This window comes from Sparus aurata, chromosome 16 (assembly GCF_900880675.1).
Source record: "Sparus aurata chromosome 16, fSpaAur1.1, whole genome shotgun sequence".
Taxonomy (NCBI): Eukaryota; Metazoa; Chordata; class Actinopteri; order Spariformes; family Sparidae; genus Sparus; species Sparus aurata.
This window is the reverse complement of record NC_044202.1, coordinates 9,557,738-9,582,145: the sequence shown is the minus strand read 5'-3', so window position 1 is coordinate 9,582,145 and position 24,408 is coordinate 9,557,738. Positions and strand designations below refer to the sequence as shown.

The window sequence follows — 24,408 nt, the reverse complement described above, 5'->3', positions numbered from 1 at the left end:
TATTAAACAAGACGTGTAAATGGTTAGAGAGTTAAAAGAAGAAGAGGAAGAAGAAGGAGAAGAAGAAAGAAAGAAATGGTGTGTGGAATATCCTTATCATACCTGCTGAGGGAAGCACGTCCGCACCGAGTGCTCCGTGTATCCAAAAGACGGACCCTCGAACACGGCTGTGGGGAGCTTCAGCACCTCCCGCAGAAACTGGTCGAACTTTGCAAACATCATGACCCCACTGGAGTCGGAGATCTGCGAGAAAATATCTGAGAGGAGGCAAATGTCACATTATCATTCCCAGCAAAAAGAGAGAGGGGCCCCTTTTGGCATTTCTGTGAACGTGTGTTGTTATTGATCCACAGCAGGTGCACAGAGTTAAAAATATGCTCGGCTGAGGCAAATTAAATCACTCTGCATTCGTGTTCCAACAGTGCCCCTGTGTGTTTAACTCAAGCAATTACCGGGTAAAAGCAGATGACATCAGAGCTCAGGAAAAAAAATAAAGCACAGATTATAAAAAGCTAATTTAAAAAGTGGGTGCTTTGAAATGTACTCACAGCGTAGTTTGTCCACTATTTTCCCTCCGCACATCGTTGCCAGCATGGCTTTCATTGAGAAAACTGTCAGCTTCCCGTGGCTTTCACTGCAAGTTGAGAGAAATGATGTTTTCAAGTCAGGAAAAATAGGTTATAGTGAAAGGTTGACTGACTTTAATGACTCGTTAAGAATTCTGCTGAGATAAAAGGATGAGTTGATCCCAAAAATTAAAAAGCAGTCATTATCTACTTTAAATTATTTACTGCCGAGATGTTATCTAAACCTGCACACATGTCTGAGCTGCTGCACCCACTTCAGATGGGGTAACGTTTTCAGCTTCAAAACGGGTGTAAATACCGTCTTTTTCAAATAGATTTGGGATCTCCAGGCTTCCAGAGATTTGGATTTCGATGGAGAAGCTGTATTGAGCTTTTTTTCCCAGACTTTTTGTTTGCTGAGTAGATATCGACGGAAATTTTATAAAAAATTTGAGCTGAAAACAGAAAAAAATATCCATCATGATAAATATAAAATGCAGCTACGCATATGCCACACTCCAATTAAAACATATTTCAGTGCACTTTTACTGTTGCATCCATGAGTGTTACTGTTAAATGGCATAAATCCTGATCTAAGCCTTTCAAATCACAGATTAACACAGCACTGTATATCCAGGTCATTAATAAGCTGCCTCGAGATCCCTTAAAATCTTCAAAACTTGCCATGGGAGACCGGCTCTTTCATTTCAGATTCATTTAGCTCTGACTTCCGAGCAGAGGTAGCAGAGTGCATGAAAGCTCCTCTGCCTAATTCAGTTTGGACCTCGGGGACAGATAGAGGAACTGCTTCCTGTGATCGCAGACAGTCATTTCCACGAAGTTTCCCAGAGATAAGGCGGCATGAGTAATAAGCGGAGAGCGGGGCGCACAATGGCCTCGCGGATCAAAAAGTAAAGCGAATGAATGGGTCAATGAATGGACGGGGCGAGCAGCCAATCAATTTTTTCGAGCACACAAGGTACAATAATGAGAGAGAGCTTTTACGGTCAATAATAAACCTCTGGCACTCCGGGAGGCACGGCGTCCGGGGGCCTTGAGCGCAGAGCGGACGGCAGGAGGAGGGAGAGTCAGTAAAAGCATCGCCAGGGATACTGCAGCTGATAGGGACGTTTTTAACACAGCACACTCGTCTATCTGCTGCATGAGAGGGAACGCACGCAGATGTGTGTTCGCTCAAGCTTAGTGCCAAGATGTCTGAGGCCTAAAACCTGGCTGGGTGGATTGTTTTTAGAGCCACAGCTACCAGTCGAGGACAATAAGGTCATGTGCTGCAGACTGTCTCGTTTCGGCTGATTTCGATAAACGCATTTATGAAAGGATTTGGCATTTTTTCACCTCAATTTCATTCCGAACAGCGTGGAGGGGGCTTTAGAATTGCATTTAGTTCTTTGCGTCATGAAATAAACTGCTAACCCTTTATTTTATGGTTCTGTAATTTCATTTCCAACAGTTCTGAAGTTTTCTAGAGAGAGAGAACTATGTACATTGGTACTAATAACAGGGAAAACAGTTTGTGTTATTCATAGCAAAGCTGCAGATTAATCAATTAGTTTCTAAAATATCAGAAATCAACAAAAACCTCCCATCACAAGTCTAAGGAGGTATTGAAACGTCACGTTTTATATTACCGGAGACGTTACAGGACCAGAGTTTCGTGAAGGGCATTATGGGACGTGTTACGACGCTGTGTGGCTCAGTTGCATTATGGGTTCCGAACTGACATGGCTGCAGACGGCTTACACGTGGTTGTTTTATATTTAAGTATAATCTTTGTTAATGTGCCTTTACGTGGACAGCGGTGATACATTTCCAGCCATTCAATTTGATTTCAGCACATCTTTCTTGTCTTTGAGGCTGCTAATCAATAAACGCTAGCTCGCGAGACGATAATAATCCAAGTCCAGGTTTTTAACATTTTCTGTCTTTGTCCGCTGAAGAGACGGAGAAAGAGGGAGCTTGTTAGTGTGAGCTACAAAGCGAGACGGTCCAACCTTTTTCGGAACAAAAGCCACTGTTGCCAAAAGTGGAGATTACAAACGATAATGATTAACAGTGAAAAGCCCCCCCCCCCCCCAAAACCTCCTGGTCATACCGGACTAAGTAAGGCTTTTTTGCGGTAAAACAACTGAGTGTGTTCACTTGAGCGAAGGTGTGCGTTTTATCCAGGGGCTCACGAAATTTGTCTGAGGGATAGCAAGAAAAAAAATTAGGAATTGTTTTTCCTGATTTGACCATAATCCTTGTGAAATACTAGAAGATTCCACCTCCCCAGGCCTCTAAATGGCATTTAAAATCACACATATAGCAACAGAGCTTTGTTTTTATGTGTGTGTTTGGTTTGTTGAACAACATGTCATTTCTCTTATTTAGTCATGTCATCCGCTGCACCAACCACCCGACCACGCACCTGTCGTACGTGGCCACCATGAAGTTGAGCAGCAGCCCGATGGACTGCTCCACATTGATCTGGTGGGTTGTGGGCAGCCGCTTGTTGAGCTGGTAGTAGATGGAAGACAGGATGGTCTCCAGCCGCGACACATTGATCTCGGCGTTGTGGTCCAACGTGTTGAGCCCGTTGTCACGAAAGGCTTCGATCATGTTCCAGACATCCACCAGATGAACTGTGAACAGACAGACGGTGGTCAATCAAGTCTATTCATGTTGGAACTATTGGTCGTACAGTGTTCGGAGCGGAGAGGATCTCCTCTTACGGTTGCATCTCTTCTGCACAAACCGGAGTTTGCAGGCGGTTCTGTAAGTCGACAGTCTGATCACGTCGAAGTTTTGAGCTCCTTCAGAAAAAAACAAAGCACAAAGAAAGATTAAAAAAAAAAACTGATTAATGCTCTGCTCTTTAATGAAAAAACACAACATTCCGGCCCACTGAGGCTACTTTTAAACACTACCACCGCCTTCGCGTGGGAGGAATGATACTGTACGTGTGAGGCGCCGCGTATCTCCTGCGCAGCTCGGAGCCAGTCAGAGAATTACACGAGCCAAGCGCCGCTGACTGCGAGTAGTGAAAAAGAGATTTTCTCTCAGTCGACTCCACTCACTCATCTCCATGAAGAGCTGTCTCTTCTCCACCATGGCCTTGCCTCGTTTGCTGCCTTCCTCGATCATCCTGTGGGCACATCAAACAGCAGAGCGCGCCACGCTTACAGTTCAGACAGGCGGCATGTTCACGAACTTGCAACACACACGCACACGCACGCACACACACACACACACACTTTTCACTGTCAAAAATCCATCACACACCCAGCAAGTGAGGATGATTTATACATTCATAAATTACCAGTGCGACTGACGACTCGTCAATTTTGTTTAAATACTAAAATCTTTGAAATATAGACAATCCGGTCTTTATGCGTGTGTGATTCCACGTTTCACCTGTCATGTGTTATGAACGTGAGAGCTCCTGAATTCTGACTACCAGAAGGACACGGTGTGTTCCATCATCTTTGTTATTCTACCCTGTACATCAAGGACTGTGTTAGTCATCACTCCAGCTCTTCACTCAAGTGAAATATACAGATTATATGGCTTTGGTTGGCTTTCTAAGAGATTAATCAACAGTTTCACCACAAATGTCATTGATTGAAAGACTCACTACACCCAAATAATGGCCGAATTCACGATCAATATAAATTTCACTGGATTTACCTTTCTTGGCTCAGTTATACGGCAGAGTGTCGTGTCTCGTGTTAAAAATGAAGCTACAGCCAGCAGTGGATTAGCTTAGCATAAAGGCTGTGAACAGGGGGAAAGCAGCTAGCACGGCTCTGCCAGTCCCCATCCACTTCAGCTGTTGAGGAGAATGCTCCAACGCTGTTTCGCTGTGAAGCTCCAGGAATGTTTTGTGGACTTCGACTCCCTTCCCGCTGGCATGGGGGGAGCAGGTTACGGCCTCATTTAATTTTGTTTGAGCTCATCCTTTAAAAGTGTGCCGACAATTTGTATTTGGTGTCAAAATCAGCTGTACAAAGACAAAAAGTGATGCAAGGCTGCTGTCAAAAAACTGAATCTTTAATCTTGCAGGATGCAGGAGGGACAAAAAGCCTCTTTTATAGTGAGGAATCCACATCTATTGAACCATTTAACTTTTGTGTTGACACCTGATTCGACGTCAGCTTGCTCTCTGTTGTGTGTTTTCAAAGAAGGTTTTCGTGTCTGTTTTTTTTCTTTTTTCCTTCTGTCGACTTGGTGCTTGACAGAACCGCCTTTGAAACAACACGGGTTTCTTTATTTCATTCACTGAATTGTGCCATCGGGGCCGACTGGATTCATTGTTGTTTAGCAGTAATATCGCCCTATGAAATGAAGATATTTGATAGTAGTGTCAGGGTAAAAGTGTCATAAATGTGCAGCATAACGTACTGGAAATAGCATCATTACTTTAAAGCCCATACATGACAGATAAACTATGTCTTTGACCATAAAAGATACAATTGCAGCATCTGATTTTATGAAGATTTCAAATGTGTTTACCTGTCCCTGGAGCTGAGTGTCGAACAAACGGAAGCCCTTAACGTCGACCCTGTGAAGAGAAATTCAAAGAAACATTCAAAGAGTTAGCGGGGAGCGCCTCTCGACTTGATGTCACCATTACCGAGAGAGATAAGCCCATTCCTCGCTCGCAGAATGTAGTTGACTCTTAAATAAGTAATTAACACCTCGCCTCTCTCTCTCCCTCCTTCAAGGACTTCATTAACTCTCAATTTGTGCTTTTGTTTCCCCTCCCTCTTTCCTGTAGGATGATACTGGTGAGCCGGCTGGGTAACACACCAGCGCCCTCGGTCTGAGCAAATGATAATTCTCCATGACATCCCGCTCAGCAGTGACTGCATCCTGTGGGATAATTACGCCGACCGAGCCGCGAAGGAAGACACTATAATGGTGACCAACACAGAGCGCGTCGCAGCTGGCCGACGAGTACCATCGGACCGCCCTCGGAACTGGGGGACCGGAGAGGCCCGAACATGTCTGGATCGCATGGGACGTTTGCTCACCATGTGCAGAAAGGCCAAGGTTCTGATACCATCAGGAAGGCAGGGAGCACTTCTCTATTTGTTTGGCCCTTCCAGTCAGTAACTTGCTATTCTGGCTTATGTTGAGCAAAGGCCTTTATAATCGCTCCGTCCACTGAGATGCAGTGTTATAATTAAGTTTCACTTGATTATTAAAGGGGCTCTGTGGAACTTCTGCTTCATGCTGGAGGCCGGTCGTCGGTTTACCATAGTGGACTCCATTTCTAAACTAACATTAGCGACTGTTGCCGTCTGTCAGCAGAGCAGAGAGAGGCACCGAGACGAGGCGCTCGATAAAGTCACATCCTTCGGACTGTCAAGGAAAAAACCGACCCGAGTCCTTCACGAAAAGAAATCTACAGTCCAGCAGAATCAAACAACTTCATAGGGAAGCTCTCATTTTTCACTGCACGGTACAATCCGCTCACATATGGCCAATAAAAAAGTGATTAATACATGATAAATTGCTCCTTTAAATAACGATTTTTGCGCTTAATCGATATGAAATGTCAGAAATCACAAATCCTGGCAACTATTTTAAGAATCAAAAAATCGTTTAGGTGTTTTTTCGAGCATCAATGCAAAATAATTCAAACAAAATGCTGGTTCCTGCCTTTCAAATCTGACAATTTAACATTTTTGTGTCTAATATATGATCATAACTGAAAACCTTCAGATTTTGCTCTCTAAGTCAAACATAATGGAAGATGTCACCTTGGGCTAGTTGTAAGTCATAAAGTGACATTTTTTCATAAGCCACACTTAATTTGTTCAGAAATGAATTGGGAAATTAGCCGTTAGTGACAGCAAATCATCAACCCTTCACTATTTCCAATATGAATACAACATGACCCCCCCCAGATATTAGAATTACAGCGAAATGAAGAAGAAAGGAGCAGAAAATCTCTACTTTCCAGAAGCCGAAACCAGAAAATGTTTGCTTGAAATTACAATCACTTAATAAAATGCAGTTCTTTTGTTCCAACGATTGATTAACTGACTCATCCCAGCTCTCATTACGATCGCCACCAGATATAGCCGCGTTCTGAGACGGCAATAAACCATTCGTGCTAAATTAAGCAGCAGTTTTTAATGCCCTGAAACAGTCTTACGGGCTCTTTGTAGCTCAGCTCAGTGGGCGAATCATGACAATAACTCGGTCACGATTAATGGTTCACTCTGGCCACTTGGAAAACACTTGGTCGGGCTTAATTACATATTAAACGGGGTCCTGGATGGGGCAGCGCAGAATGTATTAGTGCAGTTTTTTAAAGCAGCATGTCAGAGAAACGCTGTTGTGCTTTTTGGAGGGGGGGGGGGAGAGGTTAGAAAACAGTGGGCGATGCAGTGGTAGACACCAACAGACACATGTCAGCAAAACAACACAATGGCTCACTGTAAATATTCCAGCCTGTGAAGTAACTGCAGAAATTTCATGAGTAGGCAACAAAAAACAAATAAGATGATGTGAGCAGTGCACTGGCAGGGAATCGCAGTTTTAATGCATGATTATTTCACGTCTGATAAGGAAAGCAGAGGCAAGTTGTTAATAATTCATAGAGAGGATGAATTCACAGACCAGAGCACATCCACAAGGCACAGACCAGGATGAGATCATGGGGGATTTTTCCTGGTCAATTTCCTTTCACTCACTCGCACATCAATGATCATAAACTGACAGACGTATTGATGCCAGCTCGCTTTTCTCACACAGTGCGAATGTGTGCTTCTCATTAAAGGCCCGTAAAGGTGTCTTTTTTTTTTTTTTTTTTACTGTAACCGCACCTTCAGCTTCGAGGTAATGACAACATCCTTTTTTGACGCGAGTCAACATAAGGACTCGGTTGCTGCAGTACCTCCCTTCCGCTGATATCATTCACTTCTCGCTTTCCTACAAGCCTCCAAAAAAAAAAAAAATTAAATAAAAAAATCTCACCGTGAGCAACCCTGCAACACTTAAAAATTCACTTTCTGGAGCGACGGCGCGGCACAAACGCAGCCATATTGCAGATTTAACTGCCTATTTTACCTTATTTCCGCAACGGGGACGCCGTGTCGTGATGCCCATAAAACATGTTTGGGGGGGGGGAGAAACAATGGCAATCGTGCATCTTTTTCAATTCTCACTGGTTCCCCTCAGCAGCCCAAGTGAGAGGCAGAGCGGGGGGGGAGGGAGACTGGCCTTTTTACCGGAGGAAAATCACGCAGGTTGCGTTTAGAGCATCACCATCATCATCATCATCCTCGCAGCAGCAGCAGCAGCAGCAGCATCAGATGGGGAGGATAAGTGGTCCAGGGTGAATAAGAAGGATATTTCCTCCCATGATTCACAGCCGCACTCTCACCTTTGACGAATCCACGCGTGTGTCCGCCGACGTTACAGCTGTCCGGGCGATGAGAAACGGCTCGGGCGATCCATCATCGTGTTTCAGGCTCCTCTCGCGTCTCATTCGACTTCAATCTTGAGAACTGCGGTTGTGGACGCACACAGAAACGTACAAGCGCTCCGCTCTCTGCGCGGCATCATCAGCGACCCAGCGGCAGAGGACGGCAGAGCAGAGCGGAGCGGAGCGCGAGCAGAGCGCGAGCAGGCACGGAGATGCCATGCGCGGCCACCTACTACACTTTACGCATGTGCGCACGCACGCTGGTTAAAGGCGCACTACTACTATTGCTGCTTTTACTCTGAATTATGATCCTCAAAATAGAGGGGAGAAGAAACAAGGCACACGGATTGAAGTGAATTTAAAGGGACACTCCGGTGAGATTTCCTGATGCACCGCCATGAAGTCCAGGGACTCAAAAGAGATAGATTTGTTTGTTGTTGTTTCTTTTTACATTAAACAATGACTGCAACAGAGGAAGAGATATCCTGATTTTATGAGGTAAAAAAAGACACTGGATCCTACATTTCCCATGATGCAATTGGGATTTTTCCCCAATTCTGCACAGATTGCCAAATGAATGAGTCCTAATAGCAGAAAATATGAGAGCATTTTTTGCACTTCAGGTTCCTTCATCTCTTTATCAGGTTTTTTGGAGCGGGTTTTTGGATAGATGCCTGAACTAAGGCCTGAATACCCCATGGTTGAGTAATAAAGTGGTTACATGTCCTCAAAAAGGCTATTGCTAAGTTAAATTAAGCGTTATAATGCCACACACGTCAGACTTAACATGAAAACTATGTAAACTTTATCTTTCCAGCTTGTATACTGATCAATTTATAGTGTGTTAGTGTAGTAAGAAGTTTAATAGCCTTGTGGTGACGCTGAAGTCTTGCGACTGCAATAAAGTTAATTTATAGCTAACGTTAATGCTTGATTATGCTTCAGAAATCATAAGGGGAGGTGTCCATCTGTGAAGATAACTTTGCTGAACAAGATGTGTAAATATCATAAACTTGTGTTTGACACAGATTCTTTGCAATAATCCAAAATCCTACAGATAAATCCCACAGGCTTATTGTCAAGGGACCCGGGGCAGTGCCAACTTCTGGGTTAGCTTACAAAAATATGTCATCACTGCAGCACGATAATGCCATACAAAATGATTTTTTTGATTAATCTCCTCAGTATTGTAAACTACTGATCCATTTATTTAATAGACTGAATGACTGAATAATCTCACATTTTGTTCTGCGTTGTTATTTGTGTGAAAACATCTCTGTTGTCACTTTAAGTACACAGGTTTATACCTCAGACTTTTTTTAATCAAACAAATTTTATTTTAATGGATTTTCTTAATTTGTCCTTTAACTCACCAACTGTGAGTTTTACTTACACAACCACATATGTTAGATTATCTCTGCCTCCTAAAAGCCCACTTCTTTTAAACCCAACCTTTCTTATTTTAACTTTCTGCTTTTAATTTGAAAGCCTCAAGTCAAATCTGAGACAATAAAGTGTTGCTCGGTACTCATAGTGTTGCATAAACTTAACTCCCCCTTGCACCCCTCCGTGTGAGACAAGCACCAGTAAAAACCCACAAAATACTTTTCTTTTCATTATTTATTCATAATAGTCTATAACTTTTGATAAAATACACTTTGTTTACAAGTGCTGATTACTATATTACATTCACCCGGAGTTTAAATGGAGACAGAATGACACAGACAAATTAAACAAATTCACATAGTGATGAACGTGACATTTTTTTAAAAAGGGGTGAGGATTGCCCATGACACTTTACTCCCCACAGTCATTTCTATATAAACTGCTCCTCTGAACGCACACACAACAGGTTACTTCAGTGACACGAGGGACTGCTGCCTGACTCGGGTTTCAGTCATTATTAACAAAGATTTCAGCTGCCTTTTTGGGATGATTGAATGTTTTTGTTAACTTGTTTTGCAGTGCAATCCAGTCCCCAAATCAACATGGGTAAATGCAGCATCCTAACATCACATTCAACCAAATAAGAGCTAAACATTTATGGAGGATGAATTCAATTCAGTGAGTTTTAGTCATTTTTTTAGTGAAATGACTACTAGCCCTAACATCTTAAAACCAATTTTCCACAAGACACAACCCCCCTCCCCATGTAATAACAAATACATTTAAAAATGGACTTTCAATTAATCAACTGATCTAAAAATGGTGCTTTAAAAACGTTTTTGTTTTCATCAGGTAATGACACAAGTGTAGACAGCTATATTAGAACAACATCTCTATGGAAAAATACAGAAAAAACCTGGGCCGTACAGAATATTGTTACCTGGTCAATTCGAATTATAAAAAGTCAAGTTATTATCTGTACAGCGGTCTGTCCAGTCTAAACAAAATCATAGGAAAAACAGACAGCCAATATATTATTATAGTAAATACCCTGTTGATTTTCAAAAACAATTAGCAAATAGACTTTTTTTTTATATTAAAATATATTAATTAAAATATATTACTTTGATTAACAAGTCAAACATCAAAAACAAGATCTGATTATTTTTGTTTTCTTTAAGGTGACTTTGGCATATTACCTTGGAAAATAATTGCTATGAAACAGGCCTACGTTGCATCTCCAGGAGATTTCAAAACATAAATTGATCATAGTTCATTTTTCGATCAGCATGAACACATAAAGGACCTGCCGAGGTAACGCTTCACACTGGCCTTTTTGCATGTTAATATGTGGTAAAGTAAGCGTTTACACAGCGTTAACTTCATCGTAACTCAGCTACAACAGAGTTCACACCACAAATTTGCTGGTTCATCTGTGCACATCACACACACACACACACATATACACACACACACACACACACACACACACACACACACACACACACATTACTGTACATTATTCTGTATAAACATGGTGTAGTATTATTTCATGCTTACAATCATTTCAACCACATTTAAATGGAGAATGTCTGAAAAAAGGCCATTTTAAAGGAGACCTATTATGCTTTTTCAGTTGTTCATTTTCTTCAGTGTTCTACATTCTCGAGCATGTAAAAGATTTCTAAATACATTTGCATAATTTATGCCGGGCGGCTAGTTCAGCACGTAAGAACTGATTTAGCACGGCTGCTTTGTAATTGTTAGCAGTGCTTGGTCAGGCATGTGTGAGCTGACCAATCAGGGGAGACTGGGTATTCAGGAATGGGGCATTTAAAGGAACAGAGGCTATAACAGAGTGTTTCAGGAATACAGATCTTCAGCAGTGCACAGTATGAAGAACCCAATTCTTTTTGACCATTAAACATGTAAACCTGTTCTAGTAGCAACCCAAAATAAAATCAAGAACTTGAAAATAAGCATAGTATGTCTCCTTTGTAGTGAAGGGTTACACCCGCCTGTTAATTGATGTCATATTGTACCTCCAAATCATTTTGTAAAACTGAATCAGCTGAATCATTCTAAGATAAAGCATTTAGCATTTTAGCATAATTGACTGTTTTTCTCCATTTTCTTTCCAAAGTAAAAATAATAATAAACAATTGAATATGCTCGAGCAAGGTTTTCTGCACGAATAAAAATAAAAATAATTTCTACATCTATGAATATGCCGTAAATGAGTGAATATTTACAGTGAAAAAACAAAATCATTTTCATTTTCTCCCCTCGCCTTGAGTGTTTTTTTGAGTGTTTGCCACTGCTGATCTTTCTATACAGACATACGAGTGTGAAAAAAAACCCCACCTCATGGGAGACAATATCTACAAGCTGGCTTTTTCGGGGAGAAAATGCAGGTTCACACAGTAGGAAGTGACTCTCTAGATCTTGACCTGGAGTGGAAAAGATATAAATTTGTCAAAAGGAACATATAGGCATTTTTATATATAAATGACTCTTTTTTTCCCTATATTTGAATGTAAGTGCTGTACACAGTTATTACCATAAATCCAGGTGGTTTTCAGGGGCTTCGCCCTGTAACTGTTAGTCAAAAACTGATGTGATGTGCAATCCTCACGAGTTGAAGTATCATTCAAAATTTCCTTTTATATTCTCTATCTAAAACTTTACATGCTTTTTCTAGTTCTTAAATCTGAGTGTGTTCAGTAATAAATGTACAGTTTTTATATAAAATAGTTACTGTAGGTTGCACTTCCCTGCCATGCGTGCATAAATGCCAAATAGGAGGTACTCTACAACCGATGATTATCATTAGCGCCCTTTTTTTTGCCTTTAACCATAACTCTTAGGCCCATAATAAAAGTGTCAGTCTAAAACACAACAGTCATTATGTTCTACAAAAATAGCAACATTCATTTTCCCCTTAGTTTTTTCAAAACTACACATATATGCATTTATAAAAATATATCACACTAATCCTAGCTGAGTGCAAACATTGCCAGATTTTATATTTGTCACACATCTGACAGACTACTGATTTGATTGAAAACTGATTGACATTTCTACCAAAAAATTGCACAAAACAACTTTTCATAGATGTTGGTGAAACAAACGACCATCCAGTGTAAATCCTTGCCTTTCAACAGCAACCACATACATGCTGGTTACGGCTACCGTGTCCCGCCCGAGCGCTGGTTCTGTATCGATTCTGGATGATCTGCGTCTGCTTTGTGCCTCGCATCAAAGCAAATCAAACCACATTATCTTCTAGTAATATTTAAGTTCATATCATCGTACGACTAAACATGACACACACAGTTTTGAGGGGCCGATGCAGTCATCGTGGCAAAAGGCGCCACATCCTTTGCACATGATCATCGCCTTCAGTCGGCAGTAGCATTTGGACTGGACTTGGTCCTCCATGTTGGAGCCCTCCATATACGACTGTTCAGGTGAGGGCTCCCCCTGGTTTCCGTGGTCCAACGAGTGACCGGCAGGTATGGTGGTGACAGTCACTGAGAAAGACATGACACTCCCATGAACGCCGCCGCCATCTGCCTCTGATGAGGCATTGGAAGATCCAGCACCCGCAGTGCTGTGGTTCAAAGTATGAGGTACAGACATGCTGATAGTGCCACCGTAGCACGATGCTGCCACATTTTCCTGATTATCGAGCGTTCTCTGGGTTTGAAAGGCAGGTGTCCGCTGGTGGCTGGGGTCCACTTGGGTACAATATGGCTCGGAGTTTCCATGATTACTATTGCAGAGTTCGAGGTGCCTTCGGTGTGACTGAAAAAAAGGGCTGTTGTCTTTGGCTGTCGCACTGGTGCTGTTGTTGTCGGCGCCAGCTGCATTATCCTCTGATCCAGGCTCAGTCTTTACATTGGAGCAAGGCTGAATGCTCCCTGTTTCATCACACTTGGTTATTAAGTATCCCTGCTGCTCTGTTTTGACCCCAGAAACAGCAGAGAAAACTTTCCGGGCTGGTTCTTCTTCCTTAGCCGCCTCCTCGCCTTCTGCGCTTTCCCTTTTTAAACTGGAAACAGACGTGTTTGGGATTGCAGACTGGTGCAGTCTCTTGCTCTCTGGTCCTCGACCGTATGTGGACACATTTAGCAGGTAGTGTCCTGTCATGGCCGGCCTGGGCGTCCTCTTACGACCAAGAAATCCTACTGAGATCCTGGATTGGTCCTGGCGCTCATCTGCATGCACCAGCTGATGGACTTTGAACTGAGGGTGCTGAGGCCCCATACCACCATAAGGCTGGCTGTGCTGGACTTTTCTCTGCATGAGAGCCTGTAGGATCTGCTCCTGAGTCTCCTTATCAGGAAGTTCCCTGTGATGTCTGGTGAATTCTGAGAAAACTCCTGCTCGTCCCGCTGTATTGAGCTGCTGGGACATCTGCTTATCAGCCCTGTGCTCAGCATGCGTGTGTGGGTGTGATGTCTTCCCCTTACTACCAGAGGGTATGTTTGACATCTTCACTTCCACCTTGGATAGTGGTTTTGGGAGGATCTGCTCCAGTGGAACCTCTTTGCCCTGCAGTAGCTGGGTGACTAACGGGTTATTTGCAGGGATACAGGAGCTGGTCCTGGTGGATAATCCAGCAGATGATGGGTTTTCCTGTCCCTTTACAGCATGTAAAGATGGAGTGGGCTGAGATGATGTGTTTGAACCCTTTTGAACACTATGGGGTCCTGCACTCACCATACCAGCAGGATGACCTTTGTGTTTCTCATCAGTTACGTTTGAGGAAAATGTCTGACGCTGGTTTGGGCTCAGCTGACCAAAGTCCATTGGGCAAGAGGGAGGTGTACTTTCAGAGGCTGGCAACCTGGTTGATGCCTGTGGCGATGTTGGGCTAGGGCTGGGCGATGGATGTGTCGGTTCAGCACCACCTCCCCCTGGCCCTGGGCCTGGCACGGGTCCCTTTGATGCAGATGATACGGCAGCAGCCGCTGCTCGCTGTGCTCGGGCAAGCTGAGCTTTAGCTTTAATGTCAGCAAGAGTGCGAGCACCAGTGCGGCCCGGGCTGCTAAGTGGGGCCGGGAGGGGCGTCCTTGGTGAGACTTGGCTAGGTGACAGAGGAACTGGAAGAATTCGAGACACTGGGATCTGCAACATGAAAAAGAGATTTATTCAAACATATGCATATACATTAATAAAAACATAAACTATACAAAAATAACTAAAAGTTTCCCATACCAAAGCTAAATACACTACTTCTGTGTCTCATTATCACCTCCCCACAGCTACAAACCCCCGCTGAATGTAGCTAATTTAGGGATTTAATAGGAGCGCTAAGAATGTTTGGAGCATACTGAGCATGAAGTCAGAGAAATGCAGGAGAGGTTTACGACATTTCTGTGGATAATTTTATCTTTTTTTTTTTTTTTATCTCTCTAGGTTGCCTGTGGAATCCACTCAAACTGCTCTAAATCCAAGCTGACAACAGCTGAAGCAAGAATCAAGCTACAATTTTGTCAGAGCCACCTTTCAAGCATACAAGTGGCAAATCTTTTATAGTAAAAAGATCAGATGGATCAGAGGAAACTTTGAGTACAAAAAAAGGTCCCTACCTTGAGTGGTGGAACCCTCTGATTTGTTGGAGTTGTTGGAGTTGGTGTAGGAGGGCTGGATGTGGATGATGCTGGAGGAGATACAGAAGAGACTGAAGACACAGAGGAAACTGAGGACATACGTGGCCTTTTCTCTGGTGTCAATTTACCCTCCATCTCACTGACAGATTTCCTTTTCAGCAGCTCTGTGGGGCCACTGGGCTCAGGGATGACTTCGCTCTCCTCGGCAGGCTTAACCACAGACACGGACTGATCCTCTTTTAACTCTGAACTAGCTGCTGGTGGATGGATCTTCTTTGCGGGCGACTGGGGGAGCTCCTTATTCTCCTCCTCCACTTTCTCTTTGTGCTCCCTCTCAGGCAGGGCCCGCTCAGTCCTACTCTCAACCTCAGGCGTTGTCACCGCAGGAGGTGGCGCATTCTGCGCTGCTATGCTCAATCTACGATCCTCATTGTATTGCGAGCGCCGTGTCTTCATGGGCTCTGTGGTGAAGACTGGCTCTTTGTGAGCAGTTGGTGCTTTTAGAGGTACTTGCGTTGCCTTCATGTTTTTCAGAGCCGTAGCAGCAGCATCAGTCTGGCTGCTGTCCTTCGCGCCCTTGGGATCCTCTGGTTTTTGAGCGGCAGGTCCTGTCTGATGAGATTGGAACTGGGGCCTGGCAGACTCCTGATTCTGATCAGCCTTTGTCAGCTCTTTGGATTCCTCAAAGCTGAGCCCAGAACTATAGAGAGAGAAGAGGGAGGTAGGAAGACAGACAAAAAATGTATCAAGTTTTTTTCTTTAAACAAAGTGTGTTTATAGGAATTGTTTGGAATACACACAAAGTTGAAAATGACTCAAAATATCCTACAAAGTATATTTCAGCAGCCAAGTTTTTTTAACAAGATTTGTAGAACTCGTAGAGAGTCAAATTTAAGCACTTCGAAGATACATCAACCAAAAATTTGTCATAGCATTTATTATCGCATAGAATTGTGCAATGCAAAAGGTATAATTCACACAATTCCTTTATACCCACAGGAACACATTGTCACTTTGTCCATTTTATCAGCTGTATTCTAAATGTATTTAGCATAACTTTAAAATCATAAAGTATAACCTACTTTTCACCATAATAGTTTTCAAAGAAGGCCTCCTTCCAGAGCTCAACTTTCTTTTCCTTCTCGATCTCTTGGCGCATTCGTAGCTGCAACTCAGGAGTGAATTCTCCTGTAAAGGAGAAAGTTACATAATAAATAAAAAAAGAGAAAGGTTATTATACTTGGTTACATAATTCTAACTTTGAATGTAAACTGAATGCTGTTTTTATCAGTTAGAAGTGGCTGTTCTGACCCTCAGCAAGTCTCTCCTTCCACGACTGTGCTGCTGATGTGAAGAACTCATTGTTTAAGGCAGAACTAGTAACCTTCAGAAGGCCATCCATGCAAGCCTGGGGAGAGGAGGCACAATGTTATGACTAGCATCATCACTATCACATCACTGCAGCAGTACATTGACTTGTACTTATATATAAATACATATGTAGAATCAGCCAACACAGAATGCTGTACAGAAATTACAGCCATGTGAAGGGATCTTTTTTTTTTTAAAATATTTCCAAACTACTTTGTGAACTATTTTACAAAATACACCAATTAACAGGAAATATGTGGAATGACATGCAATTATATTACATTAGATTTACTGCTATATAATGCAACAGACACATCAAAAGTATGTATAATCTTAGAGCCACCTGCCGGTCAACTTCAGGCAGTAGTTTGAGCAGCCTCTGTTGGCAGTCGGGTGGCAGGACAGAGAAGGTATGCTTGTTGATGATCGCCCGCAGGTTGGTGTTAACCAAAATGGAGTCCGGTGTTTCCACATCTATGTTACACTTGGTACGTTTCAGCTGCCCTGAAAAGCCAAACAGGAAACAGAAGTAAGCCAAGACAGATCGCACAGTGTAGAAACATGTTGATCTTGCAAGAGGAATCTTGAGTAATTTGCTTTCACATGTAGATATATTTATTTTTAGTGGAATCATTTCACTTGAACCGCAGCTTCTTGAAATAATGTAGTTAGCTCATCCTCGGTCCAAGCAAGCAGGCAGATATAAGTCTGCATCCAACTGTCATATTATGTCACATTATTTTGAACAATTTTAAGGGAAAATATTGTCAACAAATGCCACGAAAATACCTGAACCAACAATTCATATGTCCATCTCCCTGTACTTGTTGATTTCTCTACTTTGTCTATGGTATGAAGTCCCAACCACATTGGCTACTACTGATGAAATAACCTTTAAAAATACAAATATATAGTATAGTTATACAAGTCTGAATAATGCCCTAAAAGAGCTGCCCACAGCAGTCTTCAGTAAAGCTTGACCAACATATCAACTGGCTGATATTATTGGCTGATATTGGCCTATCACAGATGGCATATATGCTGCCCGATGTACACCAATATGAACCTGCCTTTTCCATGCCATTTAAGTATACGTGAGACTTACCTGCACTAAGGCGGCTTGACCTCTGGGAAACCTTCCTTGGGACGACTGGGTGGCATAACTCTGTTTGGACAGAGGGAAAGGAGTGCTGAGAAATTGCAGATCAGTCATCTAACTGCGTCCCTATTATTGCTGCCAAATATATGAGTCATGACTGAATTGTGCTAAAACATTGCTTATTGTAATGTAATCCATTTCAGTAATCTATCTTGAAATCAGAGTGTAATATCATGCATTTAATATTAGAAAAACATCAAAACTGAATGAATATCACACCTGATTTCCTTGAACTGGAGCTATTGCTCAAGCCCAGTGTGTAACTGTTAATTTCATTTGGTATTGAATTTGACAATATAATAGCTGCCACCTACCAGTCTTTGTAGTAATGTCAGCCATGTCTTTGATGGTTTTCAGAAGCAGTCTGGGACTGGAGGTGGTTGGCATTCCTCCCTGTCTGCGCTGGTTTCTCTGCTGCTGCTGCTTCAAGGCCTCAAAGAAACAAAAAATAAGGGAGAATAAAATAGCCAGCAGTATGAGAAAAAGAGAGTGTGAATGTGTGTAACCCTCTGTTTCCCTGCAACTAGTCCCCCAGGGCCACTCGCCTGGTTAAATAACAGCTAAATAACAGTGCTGCAATGAAACATTGGTTGCATAACACAGGCATAAATCATCTTTCTGTTATAAAGCAGTCAAGGAGTCTGATCACCTCACAAAAACATAATGTCAACAGAATGAAAAAGCACTCCAAGACAGCCCACTGAGTGCCTTTCTTTTGTTAAAGCTGATCGAGAAAAAAAATCAACGAAGAAAATGCACTAATATTTAAGCCAAATCTTCGCCATCTTCCAGTGTTGCATACGCCCAATAAATGAATATAAATTAGTCTTACAGAGCCGAAAATTCCACACCAGCACAGATGGAGTGAATTACAACGTGCGCAATCAAGTGAAATCCAAATAAATGGAACACAAAAGGCATGATGCAGCCAATAGGAAAATGTTGAACGGGTGGATTATAAGGACGCAGAATACTGTAAAACCAGCTATAGGCACTTTTCCCTGACGCCTCATCGTTTTAGAATAATCAGAACAAGATGTTGCACAGACAGGGAATGAAAGGATAAACATGGGGTTATGTACATGTTTCCTTACGTGTCAGCAAAGAAGTTAGAAAAAGCTGGTGAAATCTGTAGATAAGTATTTTGACATGGATTAGACGTGTGAAAATAATCTTAACAATTCACATACAATAATAACCTTAGTTGTTCAGGGACAGCTGATTTAGATTCAGATCTGTTTTTAGAAAAACTGCATGAAAACTAAAGATGGGACTCAAAAAACGGTTCCAGATTGTCCGATCCATTGGAGTTGTATTCCGTTGCCAACTGAAAAGTTTGTCTCCTTTCTCAAGAATAGAAGAACCAGATTTTCAGCTCCTAGAGGTTAGTTATGTGCAGAGCTGCAACGATCCGTCGACTAATCGGTTGGTTGATCGAAAGAAAATCTATTGCACACTGTTTTGATAAATGGTACCAGTACACTTGGGGGTCTGGGAAAATTAAACAGTGGTTACACAGTGTAGATTTGCCATACAATTCCCACTTTCATGGCTTTATTCTACTCCGTTTCTACACTGTGTTCAGATAATAAAACAGTTGCATTCACACCGACAACATTTTTCAGATAAATTGATAAGGAATTAATGAGGGAACCTGAAACAATCATACTGCTAAGAAGAATCAATTATGGCATTGGTACTAATACAATCTAGTCAGTTCCCATCCCTTATTAAAACTTTGCTACACGTACCAACAAAGTACTTTTATGCCGCAGACTGGGCTGGCAGGGATATACGCAGAACGGCTGTAGGTGGATATGAGGGTGTGGCAGGAACTTGTGTAACATCCGAGTTGTGTGTTTGCCCAAGTGAAAATGACAATAAATTATTAGAAATAGAGTATACAGAATCCACCGGTACCTGTTTCAGAGCTTTCTTGCTGTGTTTCTGCGAAGGAGAGATGAGTTTACTGGTGGGGACAGAGGGCGACGAGCATCGAGGCTGCGGAGAGGACGGCTGTGACTGCAGCTTGGAGGGAACTATGAAATACAAACGCACGAAACAGATGTTAAAAAATCCACTTCCTGAGGATGGTGTGCAAACCTTATCCCATCATGCTTTTGTTTTGATGAAACCGAAACCATCACAGTGCACAAAGAAGCAGATTATGTTACCACACTAAAATGTCACCTCAATAGGAAAGATTGTTCACAACAACCTCGCTGTTATATTTCTGATAAAAACAGCTTTTCTGCATACTGCAGCAGCTCCACTGATATTCTTTTTTTTAACAGCACTTAATTTGCATATGACTTTGCAGCATTCTGTATTGATTAGTTCAAAAATAAAACTATATCGAGTCCTCCCACTCAGATGTAAACCAAGGTTATTTGCTTGGCAGTTTCTTACTCGTGCATAATGAGGAAGTAGTCACGGGTCATGCTGAGAAAATACAGTTTCCTGTTTTAACAGTCACAATAATGTGAGTCAGTAAGAGCACAGCCTGAGGAAAACAAAATAATTGGTACTTGAGGAAAAGCTCAATCTCTCAAGTTGCACTGCAATCAGGCTAAATCACTTATGCGACAAAGGAGCAAAAACTGCTAGGATACGTCAGCCGTGTGCAGCCTGCAACCTTCCCGTGGATGACTTCTACGAAACACGTTATGGATGCAGTGTGTTGGTTGAAAGATTAAAAACCCACCTTTTGCTATCATCATGATGCTCAGTATATTCCAGGAATTACTTTTTGATGAGATGGTGTAATTTAAGTTTGCGCGCAAAGCAACTTTCTCTCAACCTGACTCTACTACTGCTGCTTCAGCTGGTTTCCTGTGTTTCCGCAATGACTTTTAAGAACTGTTGAGAAGGGGCGTTAACTCTCAGAGTCATAACAGAGCAAGGTAACCAACCACAGAAAAACAGCCTTATATATATATATAGATATATATATATATAAATGCATTATACTTTATTGATGATGAACATGGTATCTTTCTCATCTATTGATTCAACCTGAATGCTTGTTGACCAGCAGTGACAAATATGCAACAAAAAAAAAGCCCATAATCTTTTCCAGGCTAAACCTAAAGCTGCACCTGGAATCATTAGATATTCAAGCAATCAGGCTATTTATAATGTTGATGGCCACGCCCCTGGGTCTAGTCTCTGTGGTGTGTCCCGCACAGTTGGCACTATTCAGCCTCTTCACCAGTGGCATTTGCAATTTTCCATCAGACATATTCTTAATTAGAAAGGGGGTATATTAGCAAGAGAGGCGTGAAAAATAATGTTGTTCAATCATCATGGCAACAGTTTGTTTGTCCACAGTATAGAGTCTTCTGGTTTTCCTTTATGAATGACGATGACATACTGCTGTGGCATGGAGGAGGGTATGCACAGGTGCAGAACATATGAGATAGTTGGCTATCAGCTGTAGTCTTTGCTGTGTGGTCAAGTGCAGCTTTTCGGCCAAGACACAACACAACAGTCTGCTTTTGTTTCTGCAAGTTCTTTGATACCTGCTTGGTGTGTCTGGGCCCTAAAGAAATGACTGGAGAGATGCAGTGGTGTACCAGTGGGTTGGGGTTAGTCAGTACCTCGTCGCATCCACCTTCCTCTCCTGCCCTCTTGAGCAATGCCACCACTGTTGTTTTCTGTGCTTTGGGAGTCTGACAGATTGTCGCTGCTCTCGTCAGAGTCTTCCTCAGACAGCTCCTTCGCTACATCTGAGATGTCCTTCTACAAAAAGTCAAATAAAGTACAAAGAGTGTATTATTTTCATGTTATGGATACAGAAAAAGAACAGCCAAGCAGTTATCCAAAAGCATCTTCTGGAGTACACATAATGCTCTAATCTAATTTTACCTGTCTCTAAAAGAGACTGACAAACGATTGTGGTCAACAAAATGAATGATTGTGAGTGATCTTCTTCACAATAGATTTCACACGAGTGGAAGTTGCTTTGCATCAAACGAACCTTTAGCGTGTAGACCCCCATTCTGCCAGGAACTTTGTAGAAGATCCCCTCCTCGCCGCGAGAGTTCGTGTGCAGCATTGCATTCAGACATGCCAGCGGTGAGGTTCCACTAGATCATAAGAGAAAAACGCAAATTACACATCTGCTGCCCAATAAACCACAGCTGGGAGAAAGCTGCAAGAGGGGTAAATGCTGGTCTGATATCTGGGGAAAAACCGCTATCATGCATCAAGAGAACATGTGGGAGTTCAGGTCAGATTAACATCAGTACAGTTGTGAGGCAATTTGCTGAACGTTTTATACAGAATCAGTTGCAGGAAACTGGTTCACTAATCTAATCAATGTAAGGAACTCATGTCTGTAGATTAAACTGATTTGACATGTCTATTACAAAAATCTGTTCAAGCTAAGTCAAACATTTTCTGAACTAAACCGAGTTAATTTAGAATGCAAAATAATGCCTGAGCAGTCACGCCAGGGATGTATCCAGAGGTGATTGACGAAAATGTCATTTCTTAGTCGTACAAATAATTGCAGCTCAACAACCGCCAGTTAATTCATCCCCTCTCACTTAATTCTATGGATGGTGTCATGTAGTGGTGTTTAACTTTCAAACCTATCTAGTGCCCATGCTTTATTTTGTTAGAACTTTAAGTAATTTACCAAACTGGAAAGTGGAATTACGCTTTTATGCAACAGGTGGCTGCAGATGGTCATGGCATGTCTAGCTGAAATATAAGTGTGAGTCTGACACTGCATCTATGCAACTGGACCTACGACATGTTATTGTTAATAACATGCAAAAGGCAAAAAGCTAAAAAATGTGGCATTGCAGTGAGTTTGTTAAGATAAAGGGTGGGGAGGGGGGGTCTAGCTTTTTCTTTCTTACCTTCTGGATGAGAACAGTGACAATGAAACAAAAAAAGAGACGAAACAATTATTAATCAAGTAAAATAGTGAACAAGAGAAAGGAAAAGCACATGGTATGGTATCAATAACAGAGGGAGGAAGCTGCAGTGCTCTCCCTCTCTCAAACACACACACACACAGATGAAAATGTCTTCTACCTAAAAGGGCATTCGCTATTGTAAAGCAACACCAAGAAATGATTTACCTTATTTCCTTCAGCCTTTCTCTTTGGATCACCTGCAAGATCTCTTTATGGCTCATAGGCGTGTTGGGATATTTCTCCAAAACCTAGAATGATAAAACATCAGAATACATTTTTTTTAAAAAAGAGAGCGTGTGAACGGTTATCATTAAAACATGATGAGGTCTCAAGGCTATTTCAGCCGAAAGCCTGAGATTTCACATGCTGAAAGCTTTCTATAGGGTTCCCACAAAGCCTCAATTCCCTCAATTGTATAAGTACAGGATGTCATGCTAAGAAAAATCAAGACCACAAACCTTTTGTAAACACTGTGGCTTTTTGCTTTTAATAGATATATATCTTCTGCTACGATGCTGACCTATAGCCTACTCTCTAGACCAAATGCATATGCTAGATAACAGGCGGTTATTACTGAGTGATAATTATCACATATGGCTGTCAATCAGGGGGCCACTGCCTTGTTTTGAGGCATAAACAGGGAATGCAGCAAGATTACAAACACCTTCATAAAACCTAACCCAACTGCAAAACATGTCAACAAAATCAGCTCACAGTATACTGACATTATAGACACTTTAACTCCACTTTTTCTCCCATCTTGAACAATTGTGTAATATTCCCACATTGCTTCAACATATGGAGAATCGAGGTGAAAATGGCTTCATGGGTGTGCAAAAACAAAACTATTATAACAATTTAATATCTATGGAGTTAGCTTCGTTTGTCAGCAAGGTATAGATTCTTATTAACTCACTGGAGCTAATACACCACTGGAAGTATGTATACAGAAACAGCAAGGTTCATTTTCAATTATGAAATAGTTGCTGGGAGTTTAGATATTTTGAATTCATTAGCATGCTAGGCTAGGCGGCTAGCTACGAAGCTAGCAACGTTTCAGCAGTGATACCGTCTCGACAAACGCTGACATGCAATGGATAAACACAGCGGTTTGTTACTGAGTTGAGTTCACATAGGGGGGATCCGTGTAATACGCACACCAAAATGTTTTGCTCCGTTTTATTTGCCAACTGTTATCAGACAAACTTGTTGACCAACTGAGTTGAGTTAGCAGCAGTTAGCGTGCTAACGGGCGCTAGCGCGCAACACTGACGCGCCTACTTCGTGCTGACTTTATTCAAATCGCTGACAGACATGTCAGCCGTGCTGCCTGGACACAGCACACAAAAATGTTTACGGGGGCGATGCTTGAATGCACACTGCTGACATTTGCTTTCCGCCGCGTTCTTGCACAACGGTGTCGGGATAAGCGAAAGCTACAGCGGCTAGTGACAGTGGTCCTCCCCGATGTCTAAACACGGGCCTTGCGCTGTGTACGCAACATTTCGTCTCCACCAGCAGGTCATGAACTCATAAACACAGTTGTACAAGTGGGAGCGTTCAAGGAAAACAACCACAACAAACGCAAGGTAAAAACACCAAGAATACCGTTTTCGCGGCTTCCGCCCACGTCCTCCCCTTCTTTTTCTTCTGCCTCTCCCGCATTGTTGGCGTCTTGTTGCGGAGTAATGTTGAATTTGTCTGATCCAGTTGGAAATGTTGGTTTAGTTACCGCGTAAGATCCACTCCGTCTGCCATGTTGGACTTACTGTAAAGAGTCATGTGACTCCGGAGGAAACGTCATCTTACTGTATATAGCTGTCATTTCAAAGTCTCCCCAAGTTTTTTTCCCCCCCTCCACATATATTTATAAAAAGCTGTCAGCTGCAATTATGAGCAGGGATCACAGGAGGGAGACCGCTACACGACCGCAGCTCTCGGG

The 24,408-nt window shown here is 42.2% G+C and overlaps 2 protein-coding genes across 10 annotated transcripts in view; both read right to left on the bottom strand.

Annotated features, from left to right (window-relative positions):
• Positions 1–8,240, bottom strand: part of dtnbb (dystrobrevin, beta b) — a 36,403-nt gene extending 28,163 nt beyond the window's left edge. For 3 of the 5 annotated variants that reach the window (XM_030443898.1, XM_030443900.1, XM_030443899.1), the window contains exons 1-7: positions 7,963–8,240; positions 5,079–5,127; positions 3,644–3,711; positions 3,299–3,379; positions 2,995–3,208; positions 549–634; positions 103–257 (exon numbers count right to left, since the gene is read on the bottom strand). In XM_030443898.1, coding sequence (XP_030299758.1) covers positions 103–257; positions 549–634; positions 2,995–3,208; positions 3,299–3,379; positions 3,644–3,710 — 603 coding nt within the window. In that variant the 5' untranslated portion in view covers position 3,711; positions 5,079–5,127; positions 7,963–8,240. The remainder of the gene's footprint in view (positions 1–102; positions 258–548; positions 635–2,994; positions 3,209–3,298; positions 3,380–3,643; positions 3,712–5,078; positions 5,128–7,962) is intronic. The other 2 variants (XM_030443901.1, XM_030443902.1) reach the window with 1 other exon arrangement.
• Positions 8,241–9,609: 1,369 nt separating this feature from the next.
• Positions 9,610–24,296, bottom strand: asxl2 (ASXL transcriptional regulator 2). Of its 5 annotated transcripts, XM_030443895.1 has the most exons (14): positions 24,075–24,296; positions 22,632–22,714; positions 22,407–22,409; positions 21,518–21,626; positions 21,138–21,279; positions 19,459–19,577; positions 17,853–17,970; positions 17,485–17,544; positions 16,723–16,883; positions 16,320–16,416; positions 16,091–16,196; positions 15,137–15,708; positions 14,988–15,058; positions 9,610–14,523 (listed from the first exon to the last, which is right to left on the bottom strand). In XM_030443895.1, exons 1-14 carry the CDS (start codon positions 24,129–24,131, stop codon positions 12,697–12,699), a joined length of 3,525 nt encoding a protein of 1,174 aa, XP_030299755.1. In that variant the 5' UTR covers positions 24,132–24,296; the 3' UTR covers positions 9,610–12,696. The 5 variants fall into 5 exon arrangements, 4 of the variants coding, with proteins under 4 accessions (XP_030299755.1, XP_030299753.1, XP_030299754.1 ...); XM_030443893.1 differs by having other exon boundaries at positions 14,988–15,708; XM_030443894.1 differs by lacking the exon at positions 22,407–22,409 and having other exon boundaries at positions 14,988–15,708.
• Positions 24,297–24,408: the final 112 nt, after the last annotated feature.